This window comes from Eulemur rufifrons, chromosome 18 (assembly GCF_041146395.1).
Source record: "Eulemur rufifrons isolate Redbay chromosome 18, OSU_ERuf_1, whole genome shotgun sequence".
Taxonomy (NCBI): Eukaryota; Metazoa; Chordata; class Mammalia; order Primates; family Lemuridae; genus Eulemur; species Eulemur rufifrons.
Genome location: NC_091000.1, coordinates 29916209 through 29943550, shown reverse-complemented (window position 1 = coordinate 29943550; position 27342 = coordinate 29916209). Strand labels below are relative to the sequence as shown.

At 35.5% G+C, this 27342-nt stretch overlaps 1 protein-coding gene across 6 annotated transcripts in view; it reads left to right on the top strand.

Annotated features, from left to right (window-relative positions):
* INPP4B (inositol polyphosphate-4-phosphatase type II B) overlaps positions 1 to 27342 on the top strand; it is a 336633-nt gene that overhangs the window by 181701 nt on the left and 127590 nt on the right. For all 6 annotated transcript variants that reach the window (XM_069492955.1, XM_069492951.1, XM_069492953.1 and 3 more), the window contains 3 exons: positions 8402 to 8532; positions 9336 to 9440; positions 24138 to 24246. In XM_069492955.1, the coding sequence (XP_069349056.1) occupies positions 8402 to 8532; positions 9336 to 9440; positions 24138 to 24246 (345 nt within the window). The remainder of the gene's footprint in view (positions 1 to 8401; positions 8533 to 9335; positions 9441 to 24137; positions 24247 to 27342) is intronic.

Here is a 27342-nt window from a genome sequence, read left to right as displayed (position 1 = left end):
AAACAAATCTGAGTCTGTAATTTATTTTAATCTCCTTTGTCTTACTAACCTAGCACACATCATACGTTTGTTCACTCTCCTGTGCCACAAATTCCCAAAGGACAGATAAGCAGGCAAAGCAAAGGCAGGCCTTCTGTCCACAGAGCTGGTGGGTTTGGAGCTGAGACATTGCTTTTGGAATGATAGGCAGGCTCCAGATTAGTTAGAGCCTTCTGGGCAGCATAAATGGAAAAACTTGTCAATTGTGTTGTTTGTATTATTCCTAGAATTTAGCACAATACCTAGCATATAACAAGCACTCAATACCGTAATATTTCCCCTAAGAACAACTGAAATTTTGGGCAACATGATTCCATTTAGAAAATGGGAGAAAGTGTGGAGGGAAAAGCGTTGTGGTTGCCTAGGTTTATGATGAGGGTGGTGGTGGAGGAAATGGAAAACATACACAAATATGAGCTTTTTAAAGGAGCTAAATCAACAGGACTTGGTGGTGGATTACATTTAGAGGTAAGGTATCAGGAAGACTCAAGCATTCTGGTCTACCTAACTGAATAGATGAGTATAAGTCCTTGGTATAGAAAACAGCGAGTAAGCACCAGTTTTAAAAGAAAAAAGAAAACCTCATTGGCTCTTAGTTGAACTATCTAGGACTATGTTTTCCAATACCATAGTCACTTAGTACATGTGGCTATCTAAACATGTTTAAATTTGTTAAAATTAAGTGACATTAAAAATTTGGTTTCTCATTCACTCTGGTTACATTTCAAGTACCAAAAGGCTACATGTGCCTAGTAGCTAGCATATTATATAGCACAGATATAGAACATCTCCAAATTCACAGAGAGTTCTCTTGGACAGGGCTGATCTAAAATAAATAGCAGTGGCATTTATAACTTTAAAGAGAAGAGCTATAAGAACATAAAAACCTCCTGTCTTCTGGCCCATTAGAATTTAATGTGGAAAATGAAAAGACTGACATCAAACTTTCCACTTTACCCTTATGGACAGGATAGAAGTTTGTGCTCATTTTGCTTTGTGTTTTCCCCAAGTTGGTAGTGTCAAGATATATGTTCTACGCTGAAGTTTCTAATGACAGAGAGATGGTGTTATGTTTCTAATAGAACATACACATAGCATAGCAGTTTAAAGCTTGGGCTCTATTTTGGGCTGAATTATGCCCTCCTGCCTCCAAGTCATATGTCGAAGCGCTAACTCCAGTACTACAAGATGTGACTGTATTTGGAGCTAGGACCTTTAAAGAGGTGATTACATTTAAAAGAGGCCTTCAGGGTGGGCCCTCATCCAGTCTGGCTGATGTCCATATAAAACAGGAAATTTGGACACACACAGAGACAGGGAGGGGGCATGGGGATGTACACAGAGGAAAGACAATGTGAGGACAGTGAATAGTTGATTATCTGCAAGCCAAGGAGAGAGGCCTCAGACAAAACCAAACCTGCTAACACCTTGATCTTGAATTTGTAGCCTCCAGAACTCTTTGAAAATAAATTTCTGTTATTTAAGCCACCAACTTGGTCTGTGATATTTTGTTATGGCAGTCTTAGCAAACTTATACTGGCTCCAAAGCCAAAATGCCTGGGCTTAATGCCAGCTCTGCTACTCACTAGGTGGGTGACCGTGCGTGCATTTCTTAACTGCTCTGCACCTCAATTTCCTTGTGTATAAAATAAGGATGATCTTAATTGTTCCTACTTCAATGAGTTGCTATGAATAGTGAATGAGTGGATATTTGTAAAGTGGTCAGAACAGTACTTGGCATAGAATAAGCACTACATAAATATTTGTTAAATAAATAGAAAATAAATAAAAATTTTGTTATGTCAATTGACATTCCAGCAGTTAGTATGGCCAAGACTGTCTGTCTAATGCATACTCCAGGAAAATATTTGAGCTAACTCTCTTGAACTGGATAGAAGTTATTAATACCTTCAGATGAGTCCCTCAGGTAGAGACTCCAATATTGTCCTCCTTATTCAGGGATGCTTTCTTAGGAGAAACTGACTCACCAAGAATGAAAATAAAAAAAGATAACAAGATTAGCATTCACAAGACCTGGGTACAAGTTTTGATTCTGCCATTTGCTAGCAATGTGGCATCGAATAAGTCACTTCACTTCACAGTCATATTCTTCTCATTTGTCTAGAGCAATATTGTCCAATAGAACTTTCCATGATGATGAAAATGTTCTGTACTGCCCTGCCCCATATGATAGCCATGTGGCTATTGAGCATTTGAAATGTGCCTAGTGTGACTGAATTTTTTATTTTGTTTAGTGCAGCTCTGGAACAATGATCTTCGAGGATTGTTGTGAAAGTCAAATGAAGAGATATATTCTATGCAAAATTAACCCTGATTATCAAAAGGGAGAGATAAGAATTGACACCTAGAAAGTTTTATGCTGTCCAAGAACCAGATAAGTGTGGTATAGAATATCCAATGGGGCCTCCTGAATTCCATCTACCTATGCAACTTAACTGGGCAACATCCTCCCTGTAGGTCCAGGGGTAGGAATTTGAAGGGATGATATACACAAATGTTTGCAACTTCTGAAAGTGTGGGCATGAATAATAATTTTTTTTAAAAAAAGCTGGTGAGAGTGCTAGCACATGTTCTTACTTTACCAGCCTTTCAAGTACAGGTCATAATTTTCTTGGCTACTTAGAATGAAAAGGCATGTAGTTAATACATGTGGATTTGGGAGAAATCGTCACACAATGCAGCATACCCCTGCTTTAAACATAAGTGGAGCACTGAGGTTTAAAATATTAAAAAATATTGCCCTTGTTTCATAACTTTAAAACAAACTACCAAAGGTAAGCAAGATGTTATTTAGAAATAAACAAACACCAATTCAATTTTATCAGAAACAGCAAATAGTCTCTCAGTCGTAGATATACTTATTGTTCCTCATTTTTTCTAATGCAGTTACATAAAATTAAATTATGGAATCTGGCTGTTTATCAGATACAGATTCTGTGATTACGACTAAAACCTGTAATAACTGTGTTCCAATTCTTAGTCCTTGCATATAAGTTGAAGCTTTATTGAGTGTGTAGTGTAATAAGCACTTATTTTAACTTCAAGTGAAAATCAGAGTGAATGACCACTCAGAATATCCATTTGTTTTTCAGTGAAATAGTGGCTCATGGATTGCAACATTAACTACATTGTCATTTATAAAAATAAATTTAAAAAAAGATAGGCCTGTGATTTATGAATGTGGTTTTTAATCCAGGTATGGGTTAAAGCGCAGGCATTTTGAGTTGTGACCTGAAAATACTGTGAAACTTGACATCCAGTTGAACTTTGCTCAGTTTTATGGTGTCACCCAACCACTTTATGAAATTGAAGCCACCCACTAGTCATTTATGGGGTCTATTCTTCACTGACAATTTAGTATTTAATTTTTCCCCTAGTGGATAAATTTTTTATGACTTCTTTTAAGTTTGATTTAAGCTCTAATTTTGCTTAATGAATAAAAGCAGGTTGGCTGTTAAACTTTCCACCCGTGCACACCACGTGTAGTTTTACTGTGTGATAACTACCAAGAGGCTCTATTTAAATTGTGTAGCTATTTTTATTCTATAAAATGGTATTACAGAGCTCATTTTGGGAAAATAGTTCTATTTACTTAAATTATAACAATCTCAAATAACATTTTATATCTTTCTTATTGAGCTATATCCTTTGGTATATAAATTTTTATCAGGCTATTTGGTCTTACTATATTTTTATAAATGAATTAACTATTATTCTCATGTACTCTTTATTACAATAATTGCTTTTCATAATTTCAAAAATTTGTGAATTTATATACCCAGATTTTTAAAGTTTATTATTCTGGGTTCACACTTCTAATAAACTAAGTGCTTACATGTAGAGCTTTGGTCTCAGAACTAAAAAGATTTCTTGAGTGTGTCCCTTAGGCAAGTTGAACGTCTTTATAGTCATTTTTCTTTTTAAAAAGTCAGAAAAGTATTTGTAAGATGGGATGGGAGGAATAAAAGGCCATGAAAGAACCTAAACTATATTTCAGATGTTCCCTTCCATTCCCCTCTCACCACCACTGCCCCCTCTTCTACCCCGGGTTCTTATGCACCAAGCAGAGAGAAATCTTCATGATGGGATTCCTCCATAGTTTGTGTATTAGTCGGGGTTCTACAGAAAAACAATATATATATATGTGTGTGTGTATATGTATATATATATGTGTGTGTATATATGTATACATATGTGTGCATGTATACATATGTGTATATGTGTACATATACATATGTGTGCATATATATGATTTTTTATAAGGAATTGGCTCATGTGATTTTGGAAGCTGACATATCCCACAATCTGTAAGGTGAGCTGGCAGGCTGGAGAGCCAGTAGAGCCAGTGGTGTAGTTCTTGTCCAAAGACCAGCAGGCTTGAGACCCAGGAAGAGCCAGTGTTTTGGTCTGAGTCCAAAGGCAGAAAAAGCCAAAATCTCAGTTCAAAGGCAGTCAGGTAGGAGAATTCTCTCTTCCTTGGAGAAGGGTTAGCCTTTTTGTTCCACTCAGGCTTCTGCCTGATTGAATGAGGCCCACCCCATTTAGGGAGGCAACCTGTTTAACTCAGCTCATCAATGCAAATGTTAATCTCGTTCAAAAACACCCTCACAGAAACATCCAAAATAATGTTTGACCAAATATCTGGCCACCATCAGCTGAGTTGACCTATAAAATTAACTGTTACAGTATTAAATGCCCTATGAAGATAAACTTTTCAAATCTTTGTCCCTAAGAAAGGCTTGTCTGATCCAGGATTACAGACCTGGTTAGAGCACTCATATACATCATACAAGGTTAGAGCACTCAACACTGTCTCATTTTTCCATTGCAGCTAAGGCAGAGCTCAGCACACCACGTTGAGGTTAGTCTATATTCTGACTTTATCCCAAATTTTAAAAAAATCTCAGAACAACAATCTGCAAGCAGACTTTTCATTCAGTCAGTCAACAAACACATATGGAACACGTCCCATGAGTAAGGGACTGTGGTCAGACAAAAAGCTGAATCAAGTGTCTCTGCCGCTCACAGGCTCAGAGCACATCTGCCTCATGTTGGAATCTTCCCTTGACTACATCATCAGTGGGCTTTAAAGCTATGTTTTAAATGGAACCTTTAAATAGAAGCTAAAATTTCCCCTGTTCTTACTATTTTCTATTTTTATGGTCTTAAACCTTTTTATTTTTTCTTTTAGCTATGGAAACTTTTTTTTTTTCCTAAACAGAATTGTACACAGAATTCCAATACAAATTAAAGTGATGCATTTGGAGCTGGTGGGTGGACAGAGGAAGAGAAAGGGCCCGATGCCTGTTCATTACTTGCCCTGCTTTGTCCAACACCCTCCCCAGTCCCTGTACTCACGACAGCCCTAAGGGTGTACAAAACAGAATTTAAAAACTGTTTGTCTATTTAATATTTTTACCAACGTTTTATGCACTATAATGGAAAAAAATTTAAAGCAGGTTTGGTTATTTTTCTTCTAGTTCCTCTCCAACTGATTTTGTATCCAATTACTTCTCTTCGTTCTTCATAGAGCTGTGTTTTTTTTTTAAATCTCATTTTCTCTTTATGTTCTTCTATGGTTTGTGTTTCAAACATGTTATGTGATTAGTAGTGTGTTCCCCTACATTGTGCAAAGTTCAGAGGATCATAATAACCTCCAGGAACTTGGCAATTGTACGGCAAAGACAAAGCATGTGTTTTGAAACATTTAAAGAAAGTAAGAAAAAATAAGCCATATAGATAAAAAGTACTTCATAAGGTTATTTCCGGAGATCTGTATGAATATTTCATTAAGATCAAGAATGTCATACTTTGCATTTGGAATGCCAAGATCTATAGAGTACTAGATATTTCTCAATTAGGCCCTAGCAATTATCTGTCTCCTTTGGAGATTTATTTTATATGATTTGCCTTTTATTTTTTTTTTGTAGGTAGCAAAGGGAAATGGGACAGATGGTAATATGTGACAGAAAGTGTTTAATGTGTTAAGAGGCCTAACCTTATTAATATTTCAATAGTCTTTTCTTCCTAACTTATCATGTCTACCTGTGGACTCTTGGAGAATTGGGAGGAGTTGGAGACAAGCTAAAAGATTTGTTTTAGAGACAGAATTGTAGTGAGAATAAAGCAGTGAATTTATGAGATTGTATGTGTTTAGCAGAAGGGTGGGCTTTGCAGGAAGAATTATTTTGTTGTTGCAAAGTAGTGATTGAAAGAGTTTTTGAAAACAGAAGCTATTGTTACTGGGAATAAAATAAGAATGTTTATAAGTGGGGAAGGAGTATTTTAAAAACCATTTTTCTCTGAAATAAATAAAAATGCATTTATGCAGGTAATAATCTCCTTTGCCATTCACCCCAAAGGCTTAGTAAAGATGTGTAACTATTTAAATATAACACTAATGCCAGCTTGCTGTTTATATCAGTGAAGCAACATGCAGAGATTGGACCACAGGGGAGGGTGGAGGCACCTTCAATATACCTTGTGTCTCGCTGTTCACTGAAGGCACCTAGGTCGGGGAGGGGAAACCACCCTTACCTTTTCACTGGGCTCCGAGTCTCTCTGGGTTTGATCTATCTTCTTCTTTCTCAGCTTCACAGTTTTCCTCCATGGGGTCCCCTGATGTCTCTGTTGTCCTTATCTGTGATCCACACCTAAGCTGCAAACTCCTCTCTGCTTTCCTTAGTCCAATATTCTACCTTCTAGCCAGGACGGTCCAACAAGCAATGTCTCTAATCAGCCATCTTGGCTCTCTCAGAATACTAAACTTTCTGACCACATTTTGCCAAACTTCTCTTAGGCAAGGGGCTGTACACCACCCCAGTATCCCACAGTGTAGTCAGGGGCTTCACTGTCACCCCTCCTCCCTTCCCTTCTCATCCCTCTTTTAATTATTCTTTCTCATAAAGATTTAGACAAAATATAAATTATAAACCCATGGTGCATCCATTAGTATTAAACAGGAATACTTAGCTAATATTTTCATTATAACTGTACAAGAAAATCCTGAGACTTTCCATGTTAAGTTGACCTATCGTACTTGTTATCTAACTCAGATTTGACCTAACTGCTCAGGTTCTTCTAGACTTGGATAGATCAAGCTTTTGAAATTGTTTACTTTAGTGGCTGTTGGTTTTTTTTCTCAAAATTTGAATATCCTGCCATTTGAGTGCAGAGAATTCACCTCCCCAGTTCTTCAGCCTTCCCTCTTTCTCCCCTTTGGTCATTAACTCCTTTTACTTTCATTGTCTACTGCTTAATTACTTTTTCTCCCATGAATGTTGTGTGATGAAAGCTAATTTTTGGAAAAATTAATAATAAGATTAGTGTTCACAAAAATTTTGAAGACATCAGATATAGCAATACTATGTTGCATTCCTATTGAAGCAAAACAAAGGCAGTTACAAACATTTGAAAACAAGTCACATTTTCGTACACCATTCATTATTCTTGCATTTAATAGAATGTTAAGGATTCTACATCTTCTGAATTTATTAGCTTGGTATTTAGCATGTTTCACTGCCAAAATAGCAAAGAAGGTTCATTATTACTGGTTAAATTAGCCTCATGAAAATGTTGTTGGTAAAAGGTTACAGAAATGAATAAGAGATCTAACTAAGCAGCATATTGGACCATTTATCACTATAATTTTAAAAAGGCATTCTGATGATTTAAATTAACTTGGCTAAAGGGTAGAGATTTGGGTAAAAGTCAATAATTAAAACCTAAATGGCATGATTAGCTCTTCCTTTTGATAAAGAGGGGACAGCACTTATGCATCTAGTATTTACTTAAATGGTCCTTGTGGGAGGAGAAACTGCAGCCAATAAAACCATATCTGACGATATCCTTTATTTAGTATTTAGGCTTTAGGGTTTTTTTTTTTTTAATTACAGCTATAATACATATAAATTGAGTTACCTGAGTATCTCTTGTTTCCATTAGACACAGTCAGCCCTTCTCACATTTTTTGATTTTGGATAGTTGAAGCCTAGAATTTAGCCATATTTTTCTTGAGATTTTAGTATTTGCTTTTTAACTGAATGCTCTCCCTGTATATTAAGGATAAGTCTGCCATCTTTGTGAAAATTTTATCAGGAAATTTAACCTTTTTTTTTTTTTTTTTTTTGCCCATTGACATAATGGTTTTTGGTTGTATGGTATAAATACTCATATTTTTCCTTTGTGTTAATATTTTTTTCTTTTTAACCTAATAACCTCATAAAGCTTTCCTGAGAAGGATGGTGAAACAATTTTTTATTAACTTGGCAACCTTGATTAAGGATTCTGTGTCTATGGATTTAAGGTAAAAATAGTTTCTTCTCTTTTCTATTCTTAACAGAAACCAGGAACTAAAAGAACTTGGTGAACTTTCTCCACACTGGGACAATCTACGAAAAAATGTCCTGACTCACTGTGATCAAATGGTGAATATGTACCAAGATATTCTGACAGAACTTAGCAAGGAAACAGGTGAGAAAAGCAACTTTACTCACTCAAACTGAATTGCATTTCATGCATGTGGTGTAAAAATGATAAACGTTATTTTATGGAGATAGGAGAGCCAAAGTTCAAAAAAAATTAAAAAAAACCCTATTTCTCATTCTAATATCTTAAAACAAGGAAAAAAACTGTCCTCTTCTATCATATGGTATTAATGTAAGAATAATGGATATAAATTTTTTAAAAAATTGAATTTTATTAATCCACTCAATACATGAGTGGATTAATAAAATGTGGTATATGTATACCATAGAGTTCTATTCAGCCACAAAAATGGTGATCTAGCACCTCTTGTATTATCCTGGACAGAGCTGGAACCCATTCTACTAAGTGAAGTACCACAAGAATGGAGAAACAAGCACCACATGTACTCCCTATCAAGTTGGTTTTAACTGATCAACACTTAAGTGCGCATATAGTAGTAACATTCATCAGGTGTCAGGCAGATGGGAGAGGGAAGGAGAGGAGGGGTATATTCACACCTAATGGGTGCAGTACTCACCGTCTGGGGGATGGACACGCTTGAAGCTCTGACTCGGGTGGGACAAGGGCAATATATGTAACCTAAACATTTGTACCCCCATAATATGCTGAAATAAAAAAGAAAAAAATTGAGTTTCTGAAAGGAGAAGCAGGTCATATAAATACACAATATGTTTTTTCTTTCTGAAATTCTTGTAACTTTTTTTGTCAAATATATCCTTCAACACACACAATTTGTTTATTTGCTAATAATGTTCTATCTTTTTTTTTTTTTTTTTTTTTTGATCTAGGGTCCTCTTTCAAATCCAGCAGCAGCAAAGGAGAAAAAACATTAGAATTTGTTCCAATAAATCTGCATCTGCAAAGAATGCATGTACACAGCCCTCATTTGAAAGGTATCATTATATATTATTCTTTTATAAATGGCAAATTATGTTAGAGTGAGTACTTCTTTAGAAAGCTTGACTATTGAGAGAATTCAAAACTTTATTATATAAACATGTAGATGAAACAGTTGAAGCTGGTAATGACCCTAAATACTAAAAGAGAGACTATGATATTTTTGTTGCTGTATTTTGGGGCAATTTTTTATGAAGGTGGTACCTGGATTGATTCAGAAATGAAAATGCAAAATGAACATCAGTTCCCTTAAGTAGTATTGATGGGTAATAGTTAACAATTATGCTACTGTTTGAAATAGAAAAAAATAAAGGTAAAAAATCTGGTTCATTTTTTACCCATTTTAAGAAACCAAAGCACAAGGTGGACTGATACATTGTTTCTCTGACTTACTGGTGACTGTCAACAGAAATACCCACTTCCCTATAGGCATGATGTAGTAAGATTTGTTAGGTAGAAGGTGGTAGAGTATTTTGATATACTCAGTTGTAAGAAACATTTGTCAAGGAAAAATGTATAGGTTTTTATAAACATACCTGAATAAGGTCCCCACTGACCAATATGGTGTCATATTGATTACCATTCTACATAATCCCTTGCCATTTCTCAACAAAATATGTTTTTAAACACTCTTGTCAATTCCCCTTTTGTTTAAGTAATTGCTATAGCAATTTTCATGCATATCTTGCATAACCATATGACCTGGTTTACCAGCAAAAGTCCCCAATTGTGCCTGTTGCCTCAGCATCATGGTTAATGGTGCCTCTCACTCACTTCTCAAAAGTCTTCCTATTTGAATGACAAATGCTGTGATCATTCTCCTAGGACCCATCTTCCAGGTGGCCGAGGGTTACTGTACAGCATCAGATCCTTTATGTTAAGTACATTAACATACACATAAACATACGTACCCAGAGATATGTAAAGACTCATTCTGACACCCTGTTTTGTAGCCATTGTCACAACGTAGTAGCTACAGGGTTAGAAAAATTGAAATGCAAGGACTCTTGTACACTGTTGATGGAAATGTAAATTGGTGCAGGCACTCTGGAAAAAAGTACGGAGGTTCATCAAAAAATTTAAAATAGAAGTACCATAAGATCCAACATTCCAACTTCTGAGTATTTATCTAAAATTATTAAAGTCAGGATTTCGAAAAGGTATCTGCACTTCCACATTCATTGCAGCATTATTACCAGTATCCAAGACCTAGAAGCAACCTAAATGTCCATTGATGGATGAATGGATAAAGAAATTGTGCTATGTATAAAGAATGGAACATTATTCACCCTTATAAAGAAGAAAATCCTGACATTTGAGACAACACGAATGAACCTAGAGGACATTATGCTAAGAAAAATGAGCCAGACCCAGAAGGACATGTACTACAAGATACTAGTCAAACTCATAGAAGCAGAGAGTATAATGGTGATTGCTAAGGGTTTTAGGGAGGAGGAAAAAGGGAGGTGTTAGTTAAAGGGTACAAAGTTTCAGTTGTGCAAGGTGAGTAAGTCCTAGAGGTCTACTGGACAGTATAGTACCTATAGTTAACAATACTGTAATGCATACTTAAAATTTGGCTAAAAGGGTAAATCTTTTGTTGTGTTCTTATCACACACATATAAATAATGATAATACATAAACAGGGTGAGAAGAAATTTTTGGAGCTGATGGATAGGTGTATGCCATAGACTGTGCTAATGATTTCAAAAGTATATATTTATCTCCAAACTCATCAAGTTGTATATATATATATATGCAACTTTTTGTAGGTTAATTATACCTCAATAAAGTGGTTTAAAAAGAATTAAAATGAAATCTCTATTCTGCTTTAAACTGTCTGAAATTTTATAATCAGAAAAGTTAAACTATATTCTTTTCTAGTTTGTGCATACCAATCATATATACACAAGTAGCTGATATGCAAGTTTAAGGGTGATTATAATTATTTGATGTATAATTTCATTGTATTTGATAACCCTTGTCAAATATCTAAAATTTTAATTTAGGTTGTATTCACCACAAATTATGTCAAATGAAAGAACTGAAAAAAAATTGAACTTGATTGGCCAAGGCAGTTAGAAAGTGCTATGGTCTGAATATGTTCCCCAAAATTCATGTGTTGGAAACTTAGTACCCAGTGTAACAGGCCGAGTGCGATGGCTCATGCCTGTAATCCTAGTACTCTGGGAGGCCGAGGCTGGTGGATCCTTTGAGCTCAGGAGTTCAAGACCAGCCTGAGCAAGAGCGAGACCCTGTGTCTACTAAAAATAGAAAGAAATTAGCTGGGAAGCTAAACATATATAGGAAAAATTAGCTGGGCATTGTGGCACATGCCTGTAGTCCCAGCCACTCGGGAGGCTGAGGTAGAAGGATTGCTTGAGCCCAGGAGTTGGAGGTTGCTGTGAGCTAGGCTGACACCACGGCACTCTAGCCCAGGCAACAGAGTAAGACTCTATCTTAAAAAAAAAAAAAAAAAAAATACCCAGTGTAACAGTGTTGGGAGGTGGGGCCTAATGGGCCTAATGGGAGGTATTCAGGCAATGAGAGCTCTATCCTTTTGAATGGATTAATGCCATTATAAAAAGGGCTTTCAGGAATAAGTTTGTCCTCTTTTGCTCTTCTGCCATGTGAGGACACAAGGCTCGTCCGTCTTCTCTTGCCCTTACAACTTCTGCCATATGAGGATGCACTAAGAAGGCCCTCATCTGATACCGGTGCCCTGATCTTGGACGTCCCAGCCTCTAGAACTGGGAGACAATAAATTTCTGTTTTCTATAAATGACTCAGTCTGTAGTATCCTGTTAATGCATCACAAAACATAGTTAAGACAGCGGCTCGCTCTTGATTACTGAATATCTGTCAATAGTTTGAATATAAAAATATGTAGTGATTTTAAAAATCATCAAAACCTGAAGTGTCAACAAGTAATAAAAGAAGCTAAAATACTTAAGAGCTCTCTGATAATCAACATTTTTTTTTCTAATAGCCAAAATAAAAAGACTTTTATGGTATAGTGAAAACTATATATTTTTGAGGGTAACAGACCTGGCTTTGATTTGCAGCTCTACCACTTTTTATATATGCCTTACATCTGTTATTTAATCTTTCTAAAGCAATTTTTTTTCTCATTCCTAATTAAGTAAATTAGAGTAGTGCAACACCTAGAATGATACAATAATAGTAGGTTTAGTATACATATGGCATTTGCCATCACTGGAACAAAATGGATCTTTCAGCTTTACTAGGGCTAATAAAATTGGAGAAAAATGATCAAGTTAAGAGCCTGTTAAGAGACAATTAAGTCTTGAACTAAGGAAATAGCCAGGTATATAATAAGGATGATTTGGGGAGGCATTTTGGAGAAATCATCACATGCAAGTACTTAACGACTGGTGGAATAAGGCAGTGAGGGAAACGTATAATTTGGGTTATAGCCAGGGATTATCAAACCAGTGTCATCAAAACAAACAGACTGTTTGGGGCCAGATTGATATGAATTTATATTTGATTATCCATTAAAATATTTGGTGGTGAAACTTAAAATACTTCCACCAAGGAGAAATTATTATTTAAGTGGCCCTTTACTTCATGCTTCTTTCTTAAAAATGAAAGAACTATCTATAGTATGCTGTTTTCCAAGTTTCTATATGAAAAAATAGACTAGAATAAGCTATGATGAAGACAATATGTTTAGTCTCCAATTCTCTGATTTGAAAGAAAGAAACTGGCAACTAAAAGAAAGAAATTTAGAAAAGCAAACAAAAGGAGTTTCTTTTATTTGTTTTTGGTTTTTTCTAACTAGTTTGGTTTGAAATACATTATCAGTTTCCTGGGGCTGCCATAACAAAATACTGCAAACTGGATTCCTTAAACAATCCAAATTATTGTCTCACAGTTTTGGAGGCTAGAAGTGTGAAATTAAAATGTCATTAGAGTTATGCTCCCTCTGAAACCTACAGGGGAATCTTGCTTTGCCTCCTGGTTTCTGGCAATCCTTGGCTTTCCTTGGCTTGCTGATGCGACCACTCCTCCGTCTTCCTACGGTGCTCTCCTGTGTGTCTTCAGTTGTCTTCCCTCTGTGTGCCACTGTTTCTGTGTCCAAATGTCCCCTCTAAGAACACCAGTCATAGTAACTTGATCACATTATTTCCAAATAAGGTCACATTCTGAGGTATCTTTCTTGGGGGTGCACAAATAAACCCACAACAGGATATAGAAAGAAATTTCTTATTTGTAATGAAAAATATCAAGCAATACAGAGACAAGAAAAATTTTAATATTACAGATCTAGGGGACAAACCCATCAACTAGAGGATTTTTGACAAAGCAGTTAGCAGAAAGACTGGTTCTTCTCGTTGAAGACCTAGGAAGAAAATATGGGAAAGGACTAAATATCCTAACTGCCAAGTTAATGGGAAGGGTATTGAATTGTATTGCATACTGATATTTTTTCAAAGCTATTCGTGTATATCATACATAAATGATCTATATGAGATCATGATATGTGTATATATCATATATCACGCATAGCATGTTAAATTATCAAGCTTATGTTTTAAAAAATATTTGTATAAGTTTAAAAGTTATTATTTAAAACTGGAGCTCAGTTAAATTAGGTGCTATATAGATTAGATCAACAACTACGTGTTATAATAGAGATTGAAAATACCACTGAAATTTTGGGGCCCTACCCCTGACTGCTTCAACTTTGACCAAGTTATATGACCTCTCTTGATTTCAACTTTCTTACTTGCAAAATAAAAACATTAAAAGTTGTGATAGGTGGTAATGAACCAAATGTTTTATTTGCTTATATAAATTATAGTTAACAGATTTTAAATTGCAGTTAAATTTAATTTAGATTTATGGTTACGGATTTGAATATTTAACTGAATTACAGAGAACATTTTGCGAGGTAATGGTGCAGATAAGATTGGCCAAACCTTAGTGTTTCACTGGTGAGTTATTTGGATAAACTACTTTTTTTTCTTCATTTTTACCATTAGTAAATTGTGTCTACACACATGTGATTAATAAGCCTGCTATATTTGGAGAGGAAGCTTTGCAAACAATAGCAGGCAAATTCACCATATACAAGGCTAATGTCTAGCTCTTGAAACAAGAAACTGAGCAGAACTAATGTTGTCATGTCTCATACTGACAGATGAAATAACCTCCAGTTAACTTCAGGTGTCCCCAGACTCATTAAGTTAATTTTTCACCCTTATTCATTACTTAAATTAAATGCAACAAATAGAATACCACGATAGAGATCTTAGACAGCAGTGACAACAATAATAAATACAAAACCCCACAAATTAAAACAAAAGGTTTTACTCCGATATACTTCAATAAATTTTATTTTCATAGATCAGTTGTGAATATTATAAAATATAAATTATTGTAACATTATGATATTCTGTTTTAATTATTTTATATGTTGTAGATATACTATAGCAAACTATTACATTTTGTTTTAAAATTTAATGAATTCAAACTAAAGCAATTGCTTTTTTCAGAGACCAGACATAGTTTATGGACCTGTCATAATTTATAAAACTAAAATTCTCCTTTATGTAACTCTGCATTATCAATGCATGGTTGACCTTAAACAGGAATGCTTTGTAAATATGAGCTATATGGCCATGATTTTACTTTGGGGGCCTAGTCCCCTTAGACACAGCTGATTGAATGATCACAGTGCCTGACACATAGCATGTGCTCCAGAGAAACAGAGAGGGGAGTGACCAGTTGACCTAGGCTGAATCAATTGAGTTTCACTTATGGATTCAGTTGTGGGATTCAGAGACAATCTCTGCTCATGAATTTAACTCTAATTATGTTCTAGGGAACCAACAACTTGTCATCTTTTCTATGGGGAAGAAAAATCAGACATACAATGAAGCAGGCCACAAGAAAAGAGAAAAGATAGAGATAGCCTCTGATGGTGTTTCGGTTCCTGACTTGAGCCCACAGGGAATGGACCTGCCCTTAGCTTGCATGAGTGAAACACACCTGCCAAGCACATCCCCTATTGATAGTTTCCTTTGTTTGTTTTACAAGTATCTCAGGTAGGGTTCTGTTAAGTTGCTATGCAAGCTTAGCTAAGGCTTGTTTAAAAACAAAACAAAACTATTCCGTACAATAAAGTTGCATTTGGAGTCAGGTGCAACATTGGCCAGAGTTTACCCTGTAACTATGGATGAGTTTTAGAAGCCTCTGGTCCTTCCTCTAATCACCACACTGAGGGCAGGAGCCAACAAGAGGAGGGATTATAGAGTTCCCTGACTTCTATATCTCAAGAGTTTGGGATATCGCCTCATCAATGAAGCATAATTGCCTTTAGTTATGTTTAATGATGAAGCCAAATTGTTTGAATTATTTTGAAATAGATTTCCCTTAAAAATCCCCAAAGCCTTGTGATTCCTGTCAAAGGCATTTTGCATGCCCTTTTAAAATCAGGGATGATGTTTAAATTGTTCCTTGACAGGAGATTAGTGGGCATACATTTTTGTTATCAGCATTATTTTATAGCTGTAGGAATTTTAAAGAGATCTTCTGGGGGGAAAATAGAGTTATTATCTCATTTCTATTATTAAGTGGTCTTTAAAAGGCTGCAAGGCAGCCCTATTATTAGATCTCAAACCAACCTGGTCTCTTTGGCTTGATGAGACTCAACAACTTAAATTCCACTTCCCTATTACATTGAATACTCGGCCATTTTCACAAAGCCAAAGGCAATTTTGGAGATACTGTAAAATGTCAAAGAAACAAGACACACATATTTTTAAGAAAGAAAAAAAATCTTAATTTTTTTGCTTAAATTTCCTGTAAAAAATTCCCTTCTAGATTTTTATAATTGTCTCTTGATACCAAAGATCTGATGGCTTTTGTTATACACAGCTAAGGGCTATTTAAATCATGAAGATACATCATTAAAAAACAAGGTAAAATAAAGGGATTTTAAAAATAGTAATACAAATTTTACTGATCAGATTGTTACTTTAGAATTTTAATTTTGTTTTCTTATTTTTTGTATATTCTCTCTTGGAAGAAAAGAATCAATTCCAGTGAATTCTAAATTTAAAGGAGTACAACTGCCCCAGCTAACAATGAACAATGGTGTTTTAAATGTATACCATTCTTCATCAAATAAAGAAACCTGGGAAAAAACCACATAGTGCATGTAGATTAATCTGCTGTTTTCGTAGTAATTGCAAGTGAAATTCAAAGCTGAAGGGGCCAGAGGAATTAAACATATCTGTTCCAACATTTAGATATTTGTGACTGATAAATTGACAATTGTAAAACATTAAGAAGATTCCCTAAGATAATAAATTTGTAATTTTCATGGAAAGTGTTTGTATTGTAAAAATTTGAGTGATCAGTTTTAAGTGTGACAGAAACTATCTCAGTTAAGGCTAAAGATTACATAACTGTATACAATGTGTTCTTATTTCCGACTACATGGCAAACTGAACATACCTGTAGCTGGAGAGCAAAGCTGTTTCTTTTGGCTTAAATTCATGTCAATTCTGAGAATAGCATTCAGTAGCTACTTTCCAATTGTTTACTTCAGAGTCACTCTTTGGCTATCAAAATTCAAAGTTTAAAACTCCAAATCAGGCCGGGCGCGGTGGCTCACGCCTGTAATCCTAGCACTCTGGGAGGCCGAGGTGGGCGGATCGTTTGAGCTCAGGAGTTCGAGACCAGCCTGAGCAAGAGCGAGACCCCACCTCTACTAAAAATACAAAGAAATTATATGGACAGCTAAAAATATATATAGAAAAAATTAGCCGGGCATGGTGGTGCATGCCTGTAGTCCCAGCTACTCGGGAGGCTGAGACAGGAGGATCGCTTGAGCTCAGGAGTTTGAGGTTGCTGTGAGCTAGGCTGACGCCACGGCACTCACTCTAGCCTGGGCAACAGAGTGAGACTCTGTCTCAAAAAAAAAAAAAAATAAAAAAAATAAAACTCCAAATCAACTTTCTGAAGACCTAAAAATGTACAAAGACCATTTAAGCCCAAGCTCTTTGAACTTCTAAAATACGTGCACATAAAGATTCTAGCTTTTGAGGAATGGTTCTGATCAATATAGGTAGAATCAGAAAGCAGTTAGAGAGAGGGAAGAGAGAGGCCTTGTTTGCTTTTTCAATATTCAGACATAAACCCTACCTAAGTGTCTCCATAGACAAGACCTGTTGATATTAATAGAATATGATGGTTAGATTGGAGGGTGAGGAAGTAAGTGCAGTGCCTTTCTAAAATATAGATAAGGAGCTACACCTATGCCAGCTATGCAGGCTTGTCAATTTGAAATTTATTCTATGAAGTTCAAAAGGGAGGAATGTTTGGGGGACTTTTCTATTTTTTGCTTCTTAGCATCTTCACCCTTGAGAACATGTAACTATGTCTATTTTTTTCAAATCCTGTTTGTTTTGTTACTTATCATTATGTAAAGTCTTCCCTAAAATTTCATATCCCAACTTTCTGTATTTTTAACTTAGTTTTATTGTGTTGTTTAAAATGACAATAAATGATCAATAAAATTATAAAAATGATTTAATGAAAAGAATGAACAATAATGGATAGGGATAGATGATGATATAAGTACAGATGTGTGTATGCGCTAGTTAACGTACGTGCATATGTTTTCTAGCTGTAGCCACTGAAAGAGATGGAAAGCAGTGACAGCCCTGTAGCAATGAGCATAACTAGTCTCCAGTGCTTGATTTCTAAATATAATACTATTCTCCAATAAAAGGATCAGCTTTCTCCTTAGAAAGCTGGTTCATTGCAGAATTGGCGCAAGGAAACTACAACATGAGTCTGGAGTATCTTGTGGCTCTAGAAAGCAAGAATGTGCTAAAAAATAAAAATTTAAAAAAATAGAAGGGGCATATTTAAAGGGCAGAGGAGCCCACCTAAAGGAGCTCCCAATAGACAAAGCTGGCCCAACTTGTGCAACATAAATATACTATTGGATCATATACCAAAGAACAAAGTACCAGAGAATCAGCTGTAGGAAGTGGCAGATACTCCAATGCATCAAAGTTACCCTCAAAACAATACATAAACATACTCCCTGATACGATGCTCTGAGGACATGTCGCCTCCGTAGTGTTCTGCTCCATATCGCAGAACCTCAATCGCAGAACCTCACGAAAACACATAAGACAAACCCAAACTGAGGAACATTCTGTAAAATAACTGATCAGTATGATTCAAAACTGTCAAGACCATAAAAGACTGAGGAATTATGGACTGGAGGATATGATGGCTGAATGAAATGAGGGATTCTCGAAGGGAAAAGGGTGCTGGTGGAAAAATCAATCTGAATACATTATTTAATAACATTGTACCAGGATTAATTTCTCAGTTTTGATAATTAATCTGTGGTTATGAAAGATATTAACATAGGGGAACCTGGGTGAAAGGTATAGATGAACTCTTCCAATTTCTCAACTTTTCTGGAAGCTTAAAGTTATCTCAAAAATAAAAATTTTGAAAAGCATTCAATTAACAATAAAGACTTTCTAAAAAAAATCCTATATGTATATATACACATACATTCCCTGAAGGGGTGTGTGTGTATTATATATCCAGATTCTCATATAATTTTTCTTGATAGTATATCTAGATTTTTTATTCTTCAGTTAAGATTGGTAATCTCTGTATGATCTAAAGACAAACAAGACAAACTGAATTGAATTTCAAAATATTTTTGTTGATTTACTTATTGACATTTTTGAGTACCTGTGACATGCATATTAATATTATTTGTGTTTGAGGAAAGACAGAGACATTAAACACACAATGACTGTGTTTAAATTGTCTGAATCTTAGAGAAGAAAGTAATTATCAAAATTATTTATGCAATATGAAAAGTAATTAAAGTTATGATAAAAATAAGGATCTAGGGCTATGATAGCACAGAGGAAGAAATAAGTATTTTCTGCTAGACAAATCACACAAAGTTCTCTATGCAGGAACTAATGTAGGATCTAGACCTAAATGTGAAATTGCAAGCATGGATTGTTTGATCTCAATAAATGTTTAGTTCTCTTTTTGATGTGATCAAAAGATACTTCTGTTATAGAAATAAATATCTAAAACGTTAATGCAAACAAGCTTTATTGAGCATCCAGTAAATATGCACATCATTGCTCCAGCTAATGGATAATCTAAGCATGACTAAGACACTGAAAATTGTTTGTAACGTAAGTTTGTTTAGTAAGTCAGATGTTGGAAAATATGTCAAATCTCTGAAACTTACTAGCATAAGAATAGACAAATTATTCATACTCAATCTTAAGGAGAATAAGTTTCCTTTTAGAGCTTGGAAAATAATATTTATTTTATAGGATTATTTTGAAAATTAAGTGAGATCCTGAATGTAGACTGCCTAGTAGGATCTAATGGCACATGTAAACACTCAAACATTAGCTGTTGTCATCATTCATTCATTTAATAATTTTTACTGTGCTGTTACTATAGTCCAGGCATCATTATTAGGATTGTTTATTTATTAAGTAAATATGATTCATTACTGCAAATAACATAAATACAATGGAGGAAACAGCACTCAAAATAATTATAAAAATTTAATGGCCGTAGTCATTATTTTATTTGGATATAGAAGCTATCGTAAGGAAGAAATGAATAAATCTTCAAGGTGAAGACAAAGCAATGTGGAAATATAGATAAAAGAAGCTGTTATTTCTGACTGGAATATTCAGGAAGGCTTCAAAGTGAAGGTGATAATTGAGCTTGATTGTAAATGAGAGGATTCAGTAGCCAGTGGAAAAAAAATGAGAAGAGGGTGAGTATGGGAAAAAAAATTGAGAACACAAGGACAAAGATATAAAGGCTTCAAAGTATATATGATATTTAAGAAATATAGAATTGTTGTAACTAGGCAGCAATCATGCAGTACATGACAAGTATTTCCAATATGCCCAGCACTGAGTACATTCCCTTGAATTTGACTGCAATCATTTCCACTTTTATGGTGCTTATAAGATACTGGATGACGTGACCAAGTAGAAATTGGAACCAGATCATAGATGGACAAAATATGGCCTTGAGATGTCTGAATGTCCTTCTGTCAATATTTGCAGTTTGTGAGGAGGGATCAAGTGTAAAAGCCTATGTTTCGGGCAGAGTGACTGACTGGCCACCTATGTAGGAGAAGCGAACCACATCTGGGTGCAGAGAGACTAACATTAAAGAGGTGGTAGTGACCCCAATAGGAAATGAGGAAGTTTCAACACTAAGGTAAAGATCCTTAACATGGACAAGAAAGAATTAAGATTTTGGTGGCAGAGTTGTTAGAAGTGATCAGATATAATAAAAAAAAGAGAGGAATTGAAAATGATCTTGAGGACTCTCCTGTGGGAGGCTTAACAAAAATGAGTTGTCTGTATTGGTCAGAGGGATCCAGGGAAGGTTGGGATCAAGAGTTAAGACAAGGTAAGCTTAATAGGCTGGTTGACACTTGGAGATGTCCATAGGGCAGCTAGGAATTAGATTACTTTGTTTGGAAGAGGTCAGAACTAGGCAGGAGATTGTATAGGCCTCAGTAAAAATATGATGTGAAAACCCTAAAAGGAATGAGCTTGTAAATAGAAAATAGAATGGAAAGAAGTTAAAGTCAGAACTTATGGAACAGTTTGTCCACAACTTTAGAAGTTATACTATAGAAGGTACTGTAGACACACAGACTTCTTCACTGAGATTTAAAAATAAATAATCAGCTCTTTATTATGAGGAGAGGAAACTATTCCAACAACTTGCTTCCTTCCTTTGCCTGCTACTTCAGAGTCTTTTGGTTTCTTCATAGATGACTAGAATTCCCATGATTAGTGAGGTGGATGGATAGAGAAAGTTTCTGTTCCTAGAAAGTAGCTTTGGAGGATGCTGAAATTATGGATCGATTGAAGAGACAGATTCACCAGGAAGCTAAGAAAGCTGAAATTTCAGGGCCCTTCATTTGCATGGCCTCCCACAGGGAGTACCAGTAAACTGTAGTCAAATGTTTTTGCACATTTGGCAGAGGTAAGTTATTTAAACCTCCATCAGTTAAGGATTCTGTCTCTTTCTACTCAGATGTCCCTTCCTCATTCTTCCCCTCTTGGGTGGTACAGAAGAGGCCACCGGCTTTATCAAATCCAGTGGAGAGGCTACAGGCTATTTTTATGGAAGTTGAAGTGAGAATACATTTAGTAGGACATATGTACACATGAAAGGAAAAAAGCTTCATTGAAATAAAATTGATATGCAAAAACCTGCATATATTTAATGTACACAATTTGATGAATTTTGGCATATACCTGTGAAACTATCACCACAATCAAGGTAATAGACATATCCATAACCTCTAAAAGTTTTCATAGCCCTTTGTGGGTTTTTTTGTGGTGGTAGTTATTGTTTTCAGAGCACTTAACATGAGATATACCCTCTTAAATTTTTATGTGCACAGTACAGTGTTGTTAAATATAGGTACTATGTTGTACAGCAGATCTCTATAACTTTTTTATCTTGTGTAATTGAAACTTGCACCCATTGAATAACAACTCCCCATTTCCCCCTCCCCTCATTCCCTGACAGCCACCATTATATTCTCTGCTTCTGTTAGCTTGACTATTTTGGATACTGCATATAAGTGGAGTGTTTTGTCCTTCTGTAACTGGCTTATTTCACGTAGCGTAGTGTCCTGCAGGTTCATCCATATTGTGACAAATGGCAGTATGTCCTTCTTTTTTAAGGCTGAATACTATTTTTAGTCACTCCGTGTATTATTGGTATTATTGGTCACCCAAATTTGGCAGAAACCCAGTGATTTGTATTGCATTGTCATCATGATTTGTTGCTTTGCGTTTAGTTTAAATTAAAACAGGAGCTGATCTATTTAGAAAACTGAGCCTCAGCATCACTTTCCTTTTCAAACTGGAAAGTTTATTTTTATGGGGAAATAAACAACAGTTAAAATATCACCTTTCTTTGTTTAATTGGTGGGATTGCTCCTTATAAGGGAAAATAACAATCATTGATAATATTTACTGAATGCTTATCACTTGTAACTACTTTCAATTCCATTTTATAGCTGACAAAACTGAGATATAGAGAAATTAAATAATTTTCCCAATGCCACACACTTACTAGTGGCAAACTTGGGATCCAAAGCTAGGGACCAAGGTTCCAATCAGTTACTTACCCCTCCAGGGAATACTGGTTCTCTGTCCCTGGCTGAGATGTCAGAAGACCCTGGATATAAAGTCTCTGGGGCCTTTGACAAATCAGTTAACTTCTTATGATCCTCAGGATTCTCATGAGATAAATGAAGGTGGACTGGAATTTAGTGTTGGTAACTTGGAGTGATCTCATGACCCTTTGAGTAAGCTCTTAGGCTGTGTCCTCTCTCCATGGTGGACAATAGATGGACGCATATACATGGACACCCTGAAACCCATTTCTTGCCCTAGGTTAAAATCTCCTGGCATAGAAAATATTTAAATTTCTTACAAATCTAATATTCTGCTATCTTAAGAAAAGCTGACTTCAAGTTTATTGGTCACTTTTTGAAAGGGCAAGAGTTTACCACCACAATGACCTATTAAGTGATTGCTCAGTATGTGCCTTATTTATAGGTTGGTTTGGGTTGTATTCTTTCTTGTGACCTTGAATTTTCTGCATGCTGCTGAAGTCTTTCAGTTTGAGGACATTTTTTATTAAAAGAAAAATTTTGAGTGCATCTGGATTGAACTACTCTGAAGAAGTTATGGTGTTTACCTGAAGCTAATAAAATAATTTATGTTTTCCTAGTAAATGAGATCTGAAAAAACAACCAATGTGTCAATACCAAAATCAGTTTGAAAAGGATCTACTATGAAATTACATTCCTCAAATAAAATGTAGTTTAACAAGAAGGCATTCACTTTGTCTTCCTTCTTATGGGGATAGTTTTCATTAGAATGTAGAAATGATGGCATGTTTGGAAGCCATAAACTTAATATGTATCAAACTTGATGGCTTTCAAGATCAAAGGACTGAGTTTCAATTTAAATGTATGGATTTTTTATTATAAAAACGAAGTATCTTGCTAGAAAATAGATCAAGACATTTTGTGTATTCTCTGTCACCTAAGGAAATTGCAAAAGCATGTGTTCAAAATTGTGTAAGATTTAGTATACGCAGCAGGAAAGTACTCCGTATAGATTTTTTTTAAAAATGCACTACTACTGTTCTGCCCTTGAGCTAAAATGCATTAATATTTTGATTCTTTTCTATGTAAAATTTGGTTGAAAGATTGTTCATTATTGTTGAATTTCAATATGATTGCAAATTAAATGATGCAAAATCCAATAAAGTAAAATACACAAAAGAGCAATTAACATGTTATCTCAGTAAGTATATAGAAGAATGAGAGAACATACTGTTCTACACTACAGCATATAATTAAGAAGTAGTCATCAATCAGGGAAATATTATATCTTGTTTAGGTGCACAGGTGGCTTTTAGAAAGATTGATTAGCTCTTCTTGCCCCCATGAGAAGCAAGTTTGTAGTTATTCCTGCAAAAATTAAACAGAATAATTTCTCATACTTCCCGCAGTATGTATGCTTCAATGCAAATAGCATGCCACCGGAGATCAATGGGAAGTGTTCATCTCCTTGTCTGTTCTATTCCAGATGCTCTCTACGATGTCATCACTGTGGGAGCCCCAGCTGCCCATTTTCAGGGATTTAAGAATGGTGGTCTTCGGAAACTGCTTCATAGATTTGAAACAGAAAGAAGAAAGTAAGTAAAGATGGAAGGAAAGCACACAGTCCATTAATATTATATTCACTTTGAGGAAATCTATATACAAGGTTAGGATAAAGATGGTTGGCCCATCACAATGAATAGTTCTTGACATCTCCAACCCATTCTGTAACATAGTGCTGTTGAATTTCTCAAAAGTACTTGAGAAGAAATTAAATTAGAGTAACCAAAATGCTTGAGGATATTGCTTATTGAGTAGCCCTGTGCTGGCAGGAAATTTTCCTAGAAGCCATGCTACCAAGAAACAGGTGATAGTCTAATATCAACCATTGCTCACTCAAAGGAATGATGTTTATTCAGATGGAGATTCTCCTGGAAACATAGTCTGATTTTACTGTGGAGCCCAAGGTACTTAATGGAGAGCATGGGTCCTAATTTTTGACTCTTACCCTATTCTTGATTTCCACTGTGGCCTGGGACCATGCACATAACTGCCCTGTCATTTAATTGTTCCATTTGAAAAAGACATCAGTACAGAATTCTATGTTAAGTGATGAGATTATATGAGAAAATCACCTATTCCTTAGGGAAAAGGCATGACACAAAACTCAAAGTATTATCATTGTTATTATAATCTTAATATTCCCTTTCTCCAGTTTTTGATTTTAGCTGCTTTTAAAAATTGCCCTATTAAGCTTTCACATCAGTAGTTTATCCTCCTCCCCCAGGTCCCATCTAGCTGAGCTTATCCTGTAAATTCTCTGGCTATGCCTATACTCGTATAAACCATAAAGAGCATTGCCCGGGTATGAGGAATAACTTTCCTTTTCAAATAATGACTCTTCTTGGATTACGAACTCAAATTTTAAAAGTTAATGAAAAATAGTCATTCTTTAGGTGGGGGTGAGAGGAAACTTCCCCTTTTTCCCAAAAGTTCACTGAAAGATCAACTTAAAATTAAGGCAGATTAATAAGAGAAAAGGTTTATTTACTGTGTGCACGGGGAGAATCACAGAGTGATTACCCGATATCCCAGTGGGATCCAGGTATTCTTATATCGTCTTCTTAGCAGGGAGGGTGAGATGAGGCGTATACTAATTCTGTTTAGGGGCAATAAATGGTTGATAGGGAGGATGCCTAGATACTTGGGAGAATGAATGGGTTGGGGGGAAACAGATTAACTTGTAAATTAACCTGAAAGACAGGTATTATGTTTAAAATGATTTCGGACAGGTCTGGTTGCATTCTTGATCTTTTTCCTGCAATATATGAATATAACAGGGAGCAGAAGGGAAGTCAGTTGTTCTTTTGATGGGTCCCTCTGGTTATGCAGATATAGGGGAAGCCCCTTCCAAGGGCCTGTTGATCCATATGGGCCTTTAATTCAAAATATTCTTTATACCAAGGAGTGGTATATTTTGGAGTGAAAGTTCCTGAGCTCCTTCATTCATCACAGCCAACCAGTTTGGTGATAGTATTAGAAAATCTGTTTCAGTGGCAAAACCAGAATTTTTTAAAAAAAATTTATCACATTTATGACATATAAAATTTGGTTTTTGATGCCCAGAGGTTCAGAAAGAAAACAATTAAAGGAAATTAGAGCTAAATAATTGACATGCTGTTACATAAGTATGTAAACTTACCAATGCATACATATTTTTCTTTTTTTTTTAGGGAATTGACTTTGGTATAATATTATTAACTCAGCTTTAGCTCTTGTTCTGATTTTCCCAGTTTTGGAGGAGTTTTTTGTTTGGTTTTTGGTGGGGAGGGTTTATAGTTCTATGAAATTTTATTGCATGTGTAGATTAGAGTAACCATCACCATAATCATTGAGACAGAACTCTTGCATCTTTTGTTTGTAGGTCCTCAATATTAACTTTAACACATATCATAAATTATATAGGCATGGACAGTCTTCTAGATGTTATATTAAAAAAAGAAAGAAAGAAAGAAAGAAAAAATATATAGACCATTTTTTCTGAGTTCAGTAAGATTTAGAAATAAACAACATCAAATTAAAAAAAAGAACTCTTGCATCACCACAAAGAAACTCCCTCAGATTACCCCTTAATATTTACACCCTTCCCCCAAACTTTTCTGCTGTAGAACATGGTTCTGTTGCCTTATCATTGCAGTGAGGAGTGGAAGTCAGAGTTCCAGCCACAGGTTCTACAGGGGAGGGGCATCTCCTATTTACTTTATGGGAGTTGGAAGTCCATTCAAACCCCAGAACCCATAGGGAAGGAATGCCATCTCTTTACTGAAGTGAGGATGGAGTGGAAGACAGGTTTCTGTCCATAGGCTCTACAGAGTGGGGCACAAGGGTGTTTCTCACTGACCTCTTACGACATCATCCTTTGAGTGGGGGAGGAGCATGACTTTTTTTGTGGTATTCATTTCCAGAGCTATTTAGTGTACTCAAAAGGTTTGTGTTATGTTAAGCCACCTTTTTTCCAGTTCTTTGGCTTTCCTTCAGTGCTATTTTGGGGGCATTATGCTGCATTGAAGGCTTCTCTGGTAAGAAAAAACCCATGGAACTCACTGTCATGTCATTCCTTAAGTCCTGAGGCCCCTAACCAGTATATCTTTTTTCCTCTATCTCTTAGAGTCATTTGTTAGGTGACATATATATTTTGTCTAGAGTGTTTTATTGTGATTAGCAGGAGAAGTTAAATAGATTGTGTTTGTTCCATCTTGTCTGGAATTGTTAAGTTTCTACCTTGAGAATTGACTTAATCTATTTTTTCTCAATTAAATTTTAAATTGCATAACATAATTAGAAGACTCAAAACTCTCCACAGGGCATCCAGAATCTAGTTGAGCATATAAAGCATCAGTATGTGAAACATGGAACTTAACCCTATAATTTTATAAAATATCACTGTATGTTACTGGTAAAGAAAAATGTTGAGTAGTATTTCCCTGAGTAATATTTCTTTCTTTTTTTTTTTTTTTTTTTGAGACAAGATCTTTCTTTGTTGCCTGGGCTAGAGTGCAGTAGCATCATCATAGCTCACTGCAACCTCAAACTCCTGGGCTCAAGTGATCCTCCTGCCTCAGCCTACCAAGCATCTGGTACTACAGGCATGTGTTACCACCCCTCACCAATTTTTCTACTTTTTGTAGAAA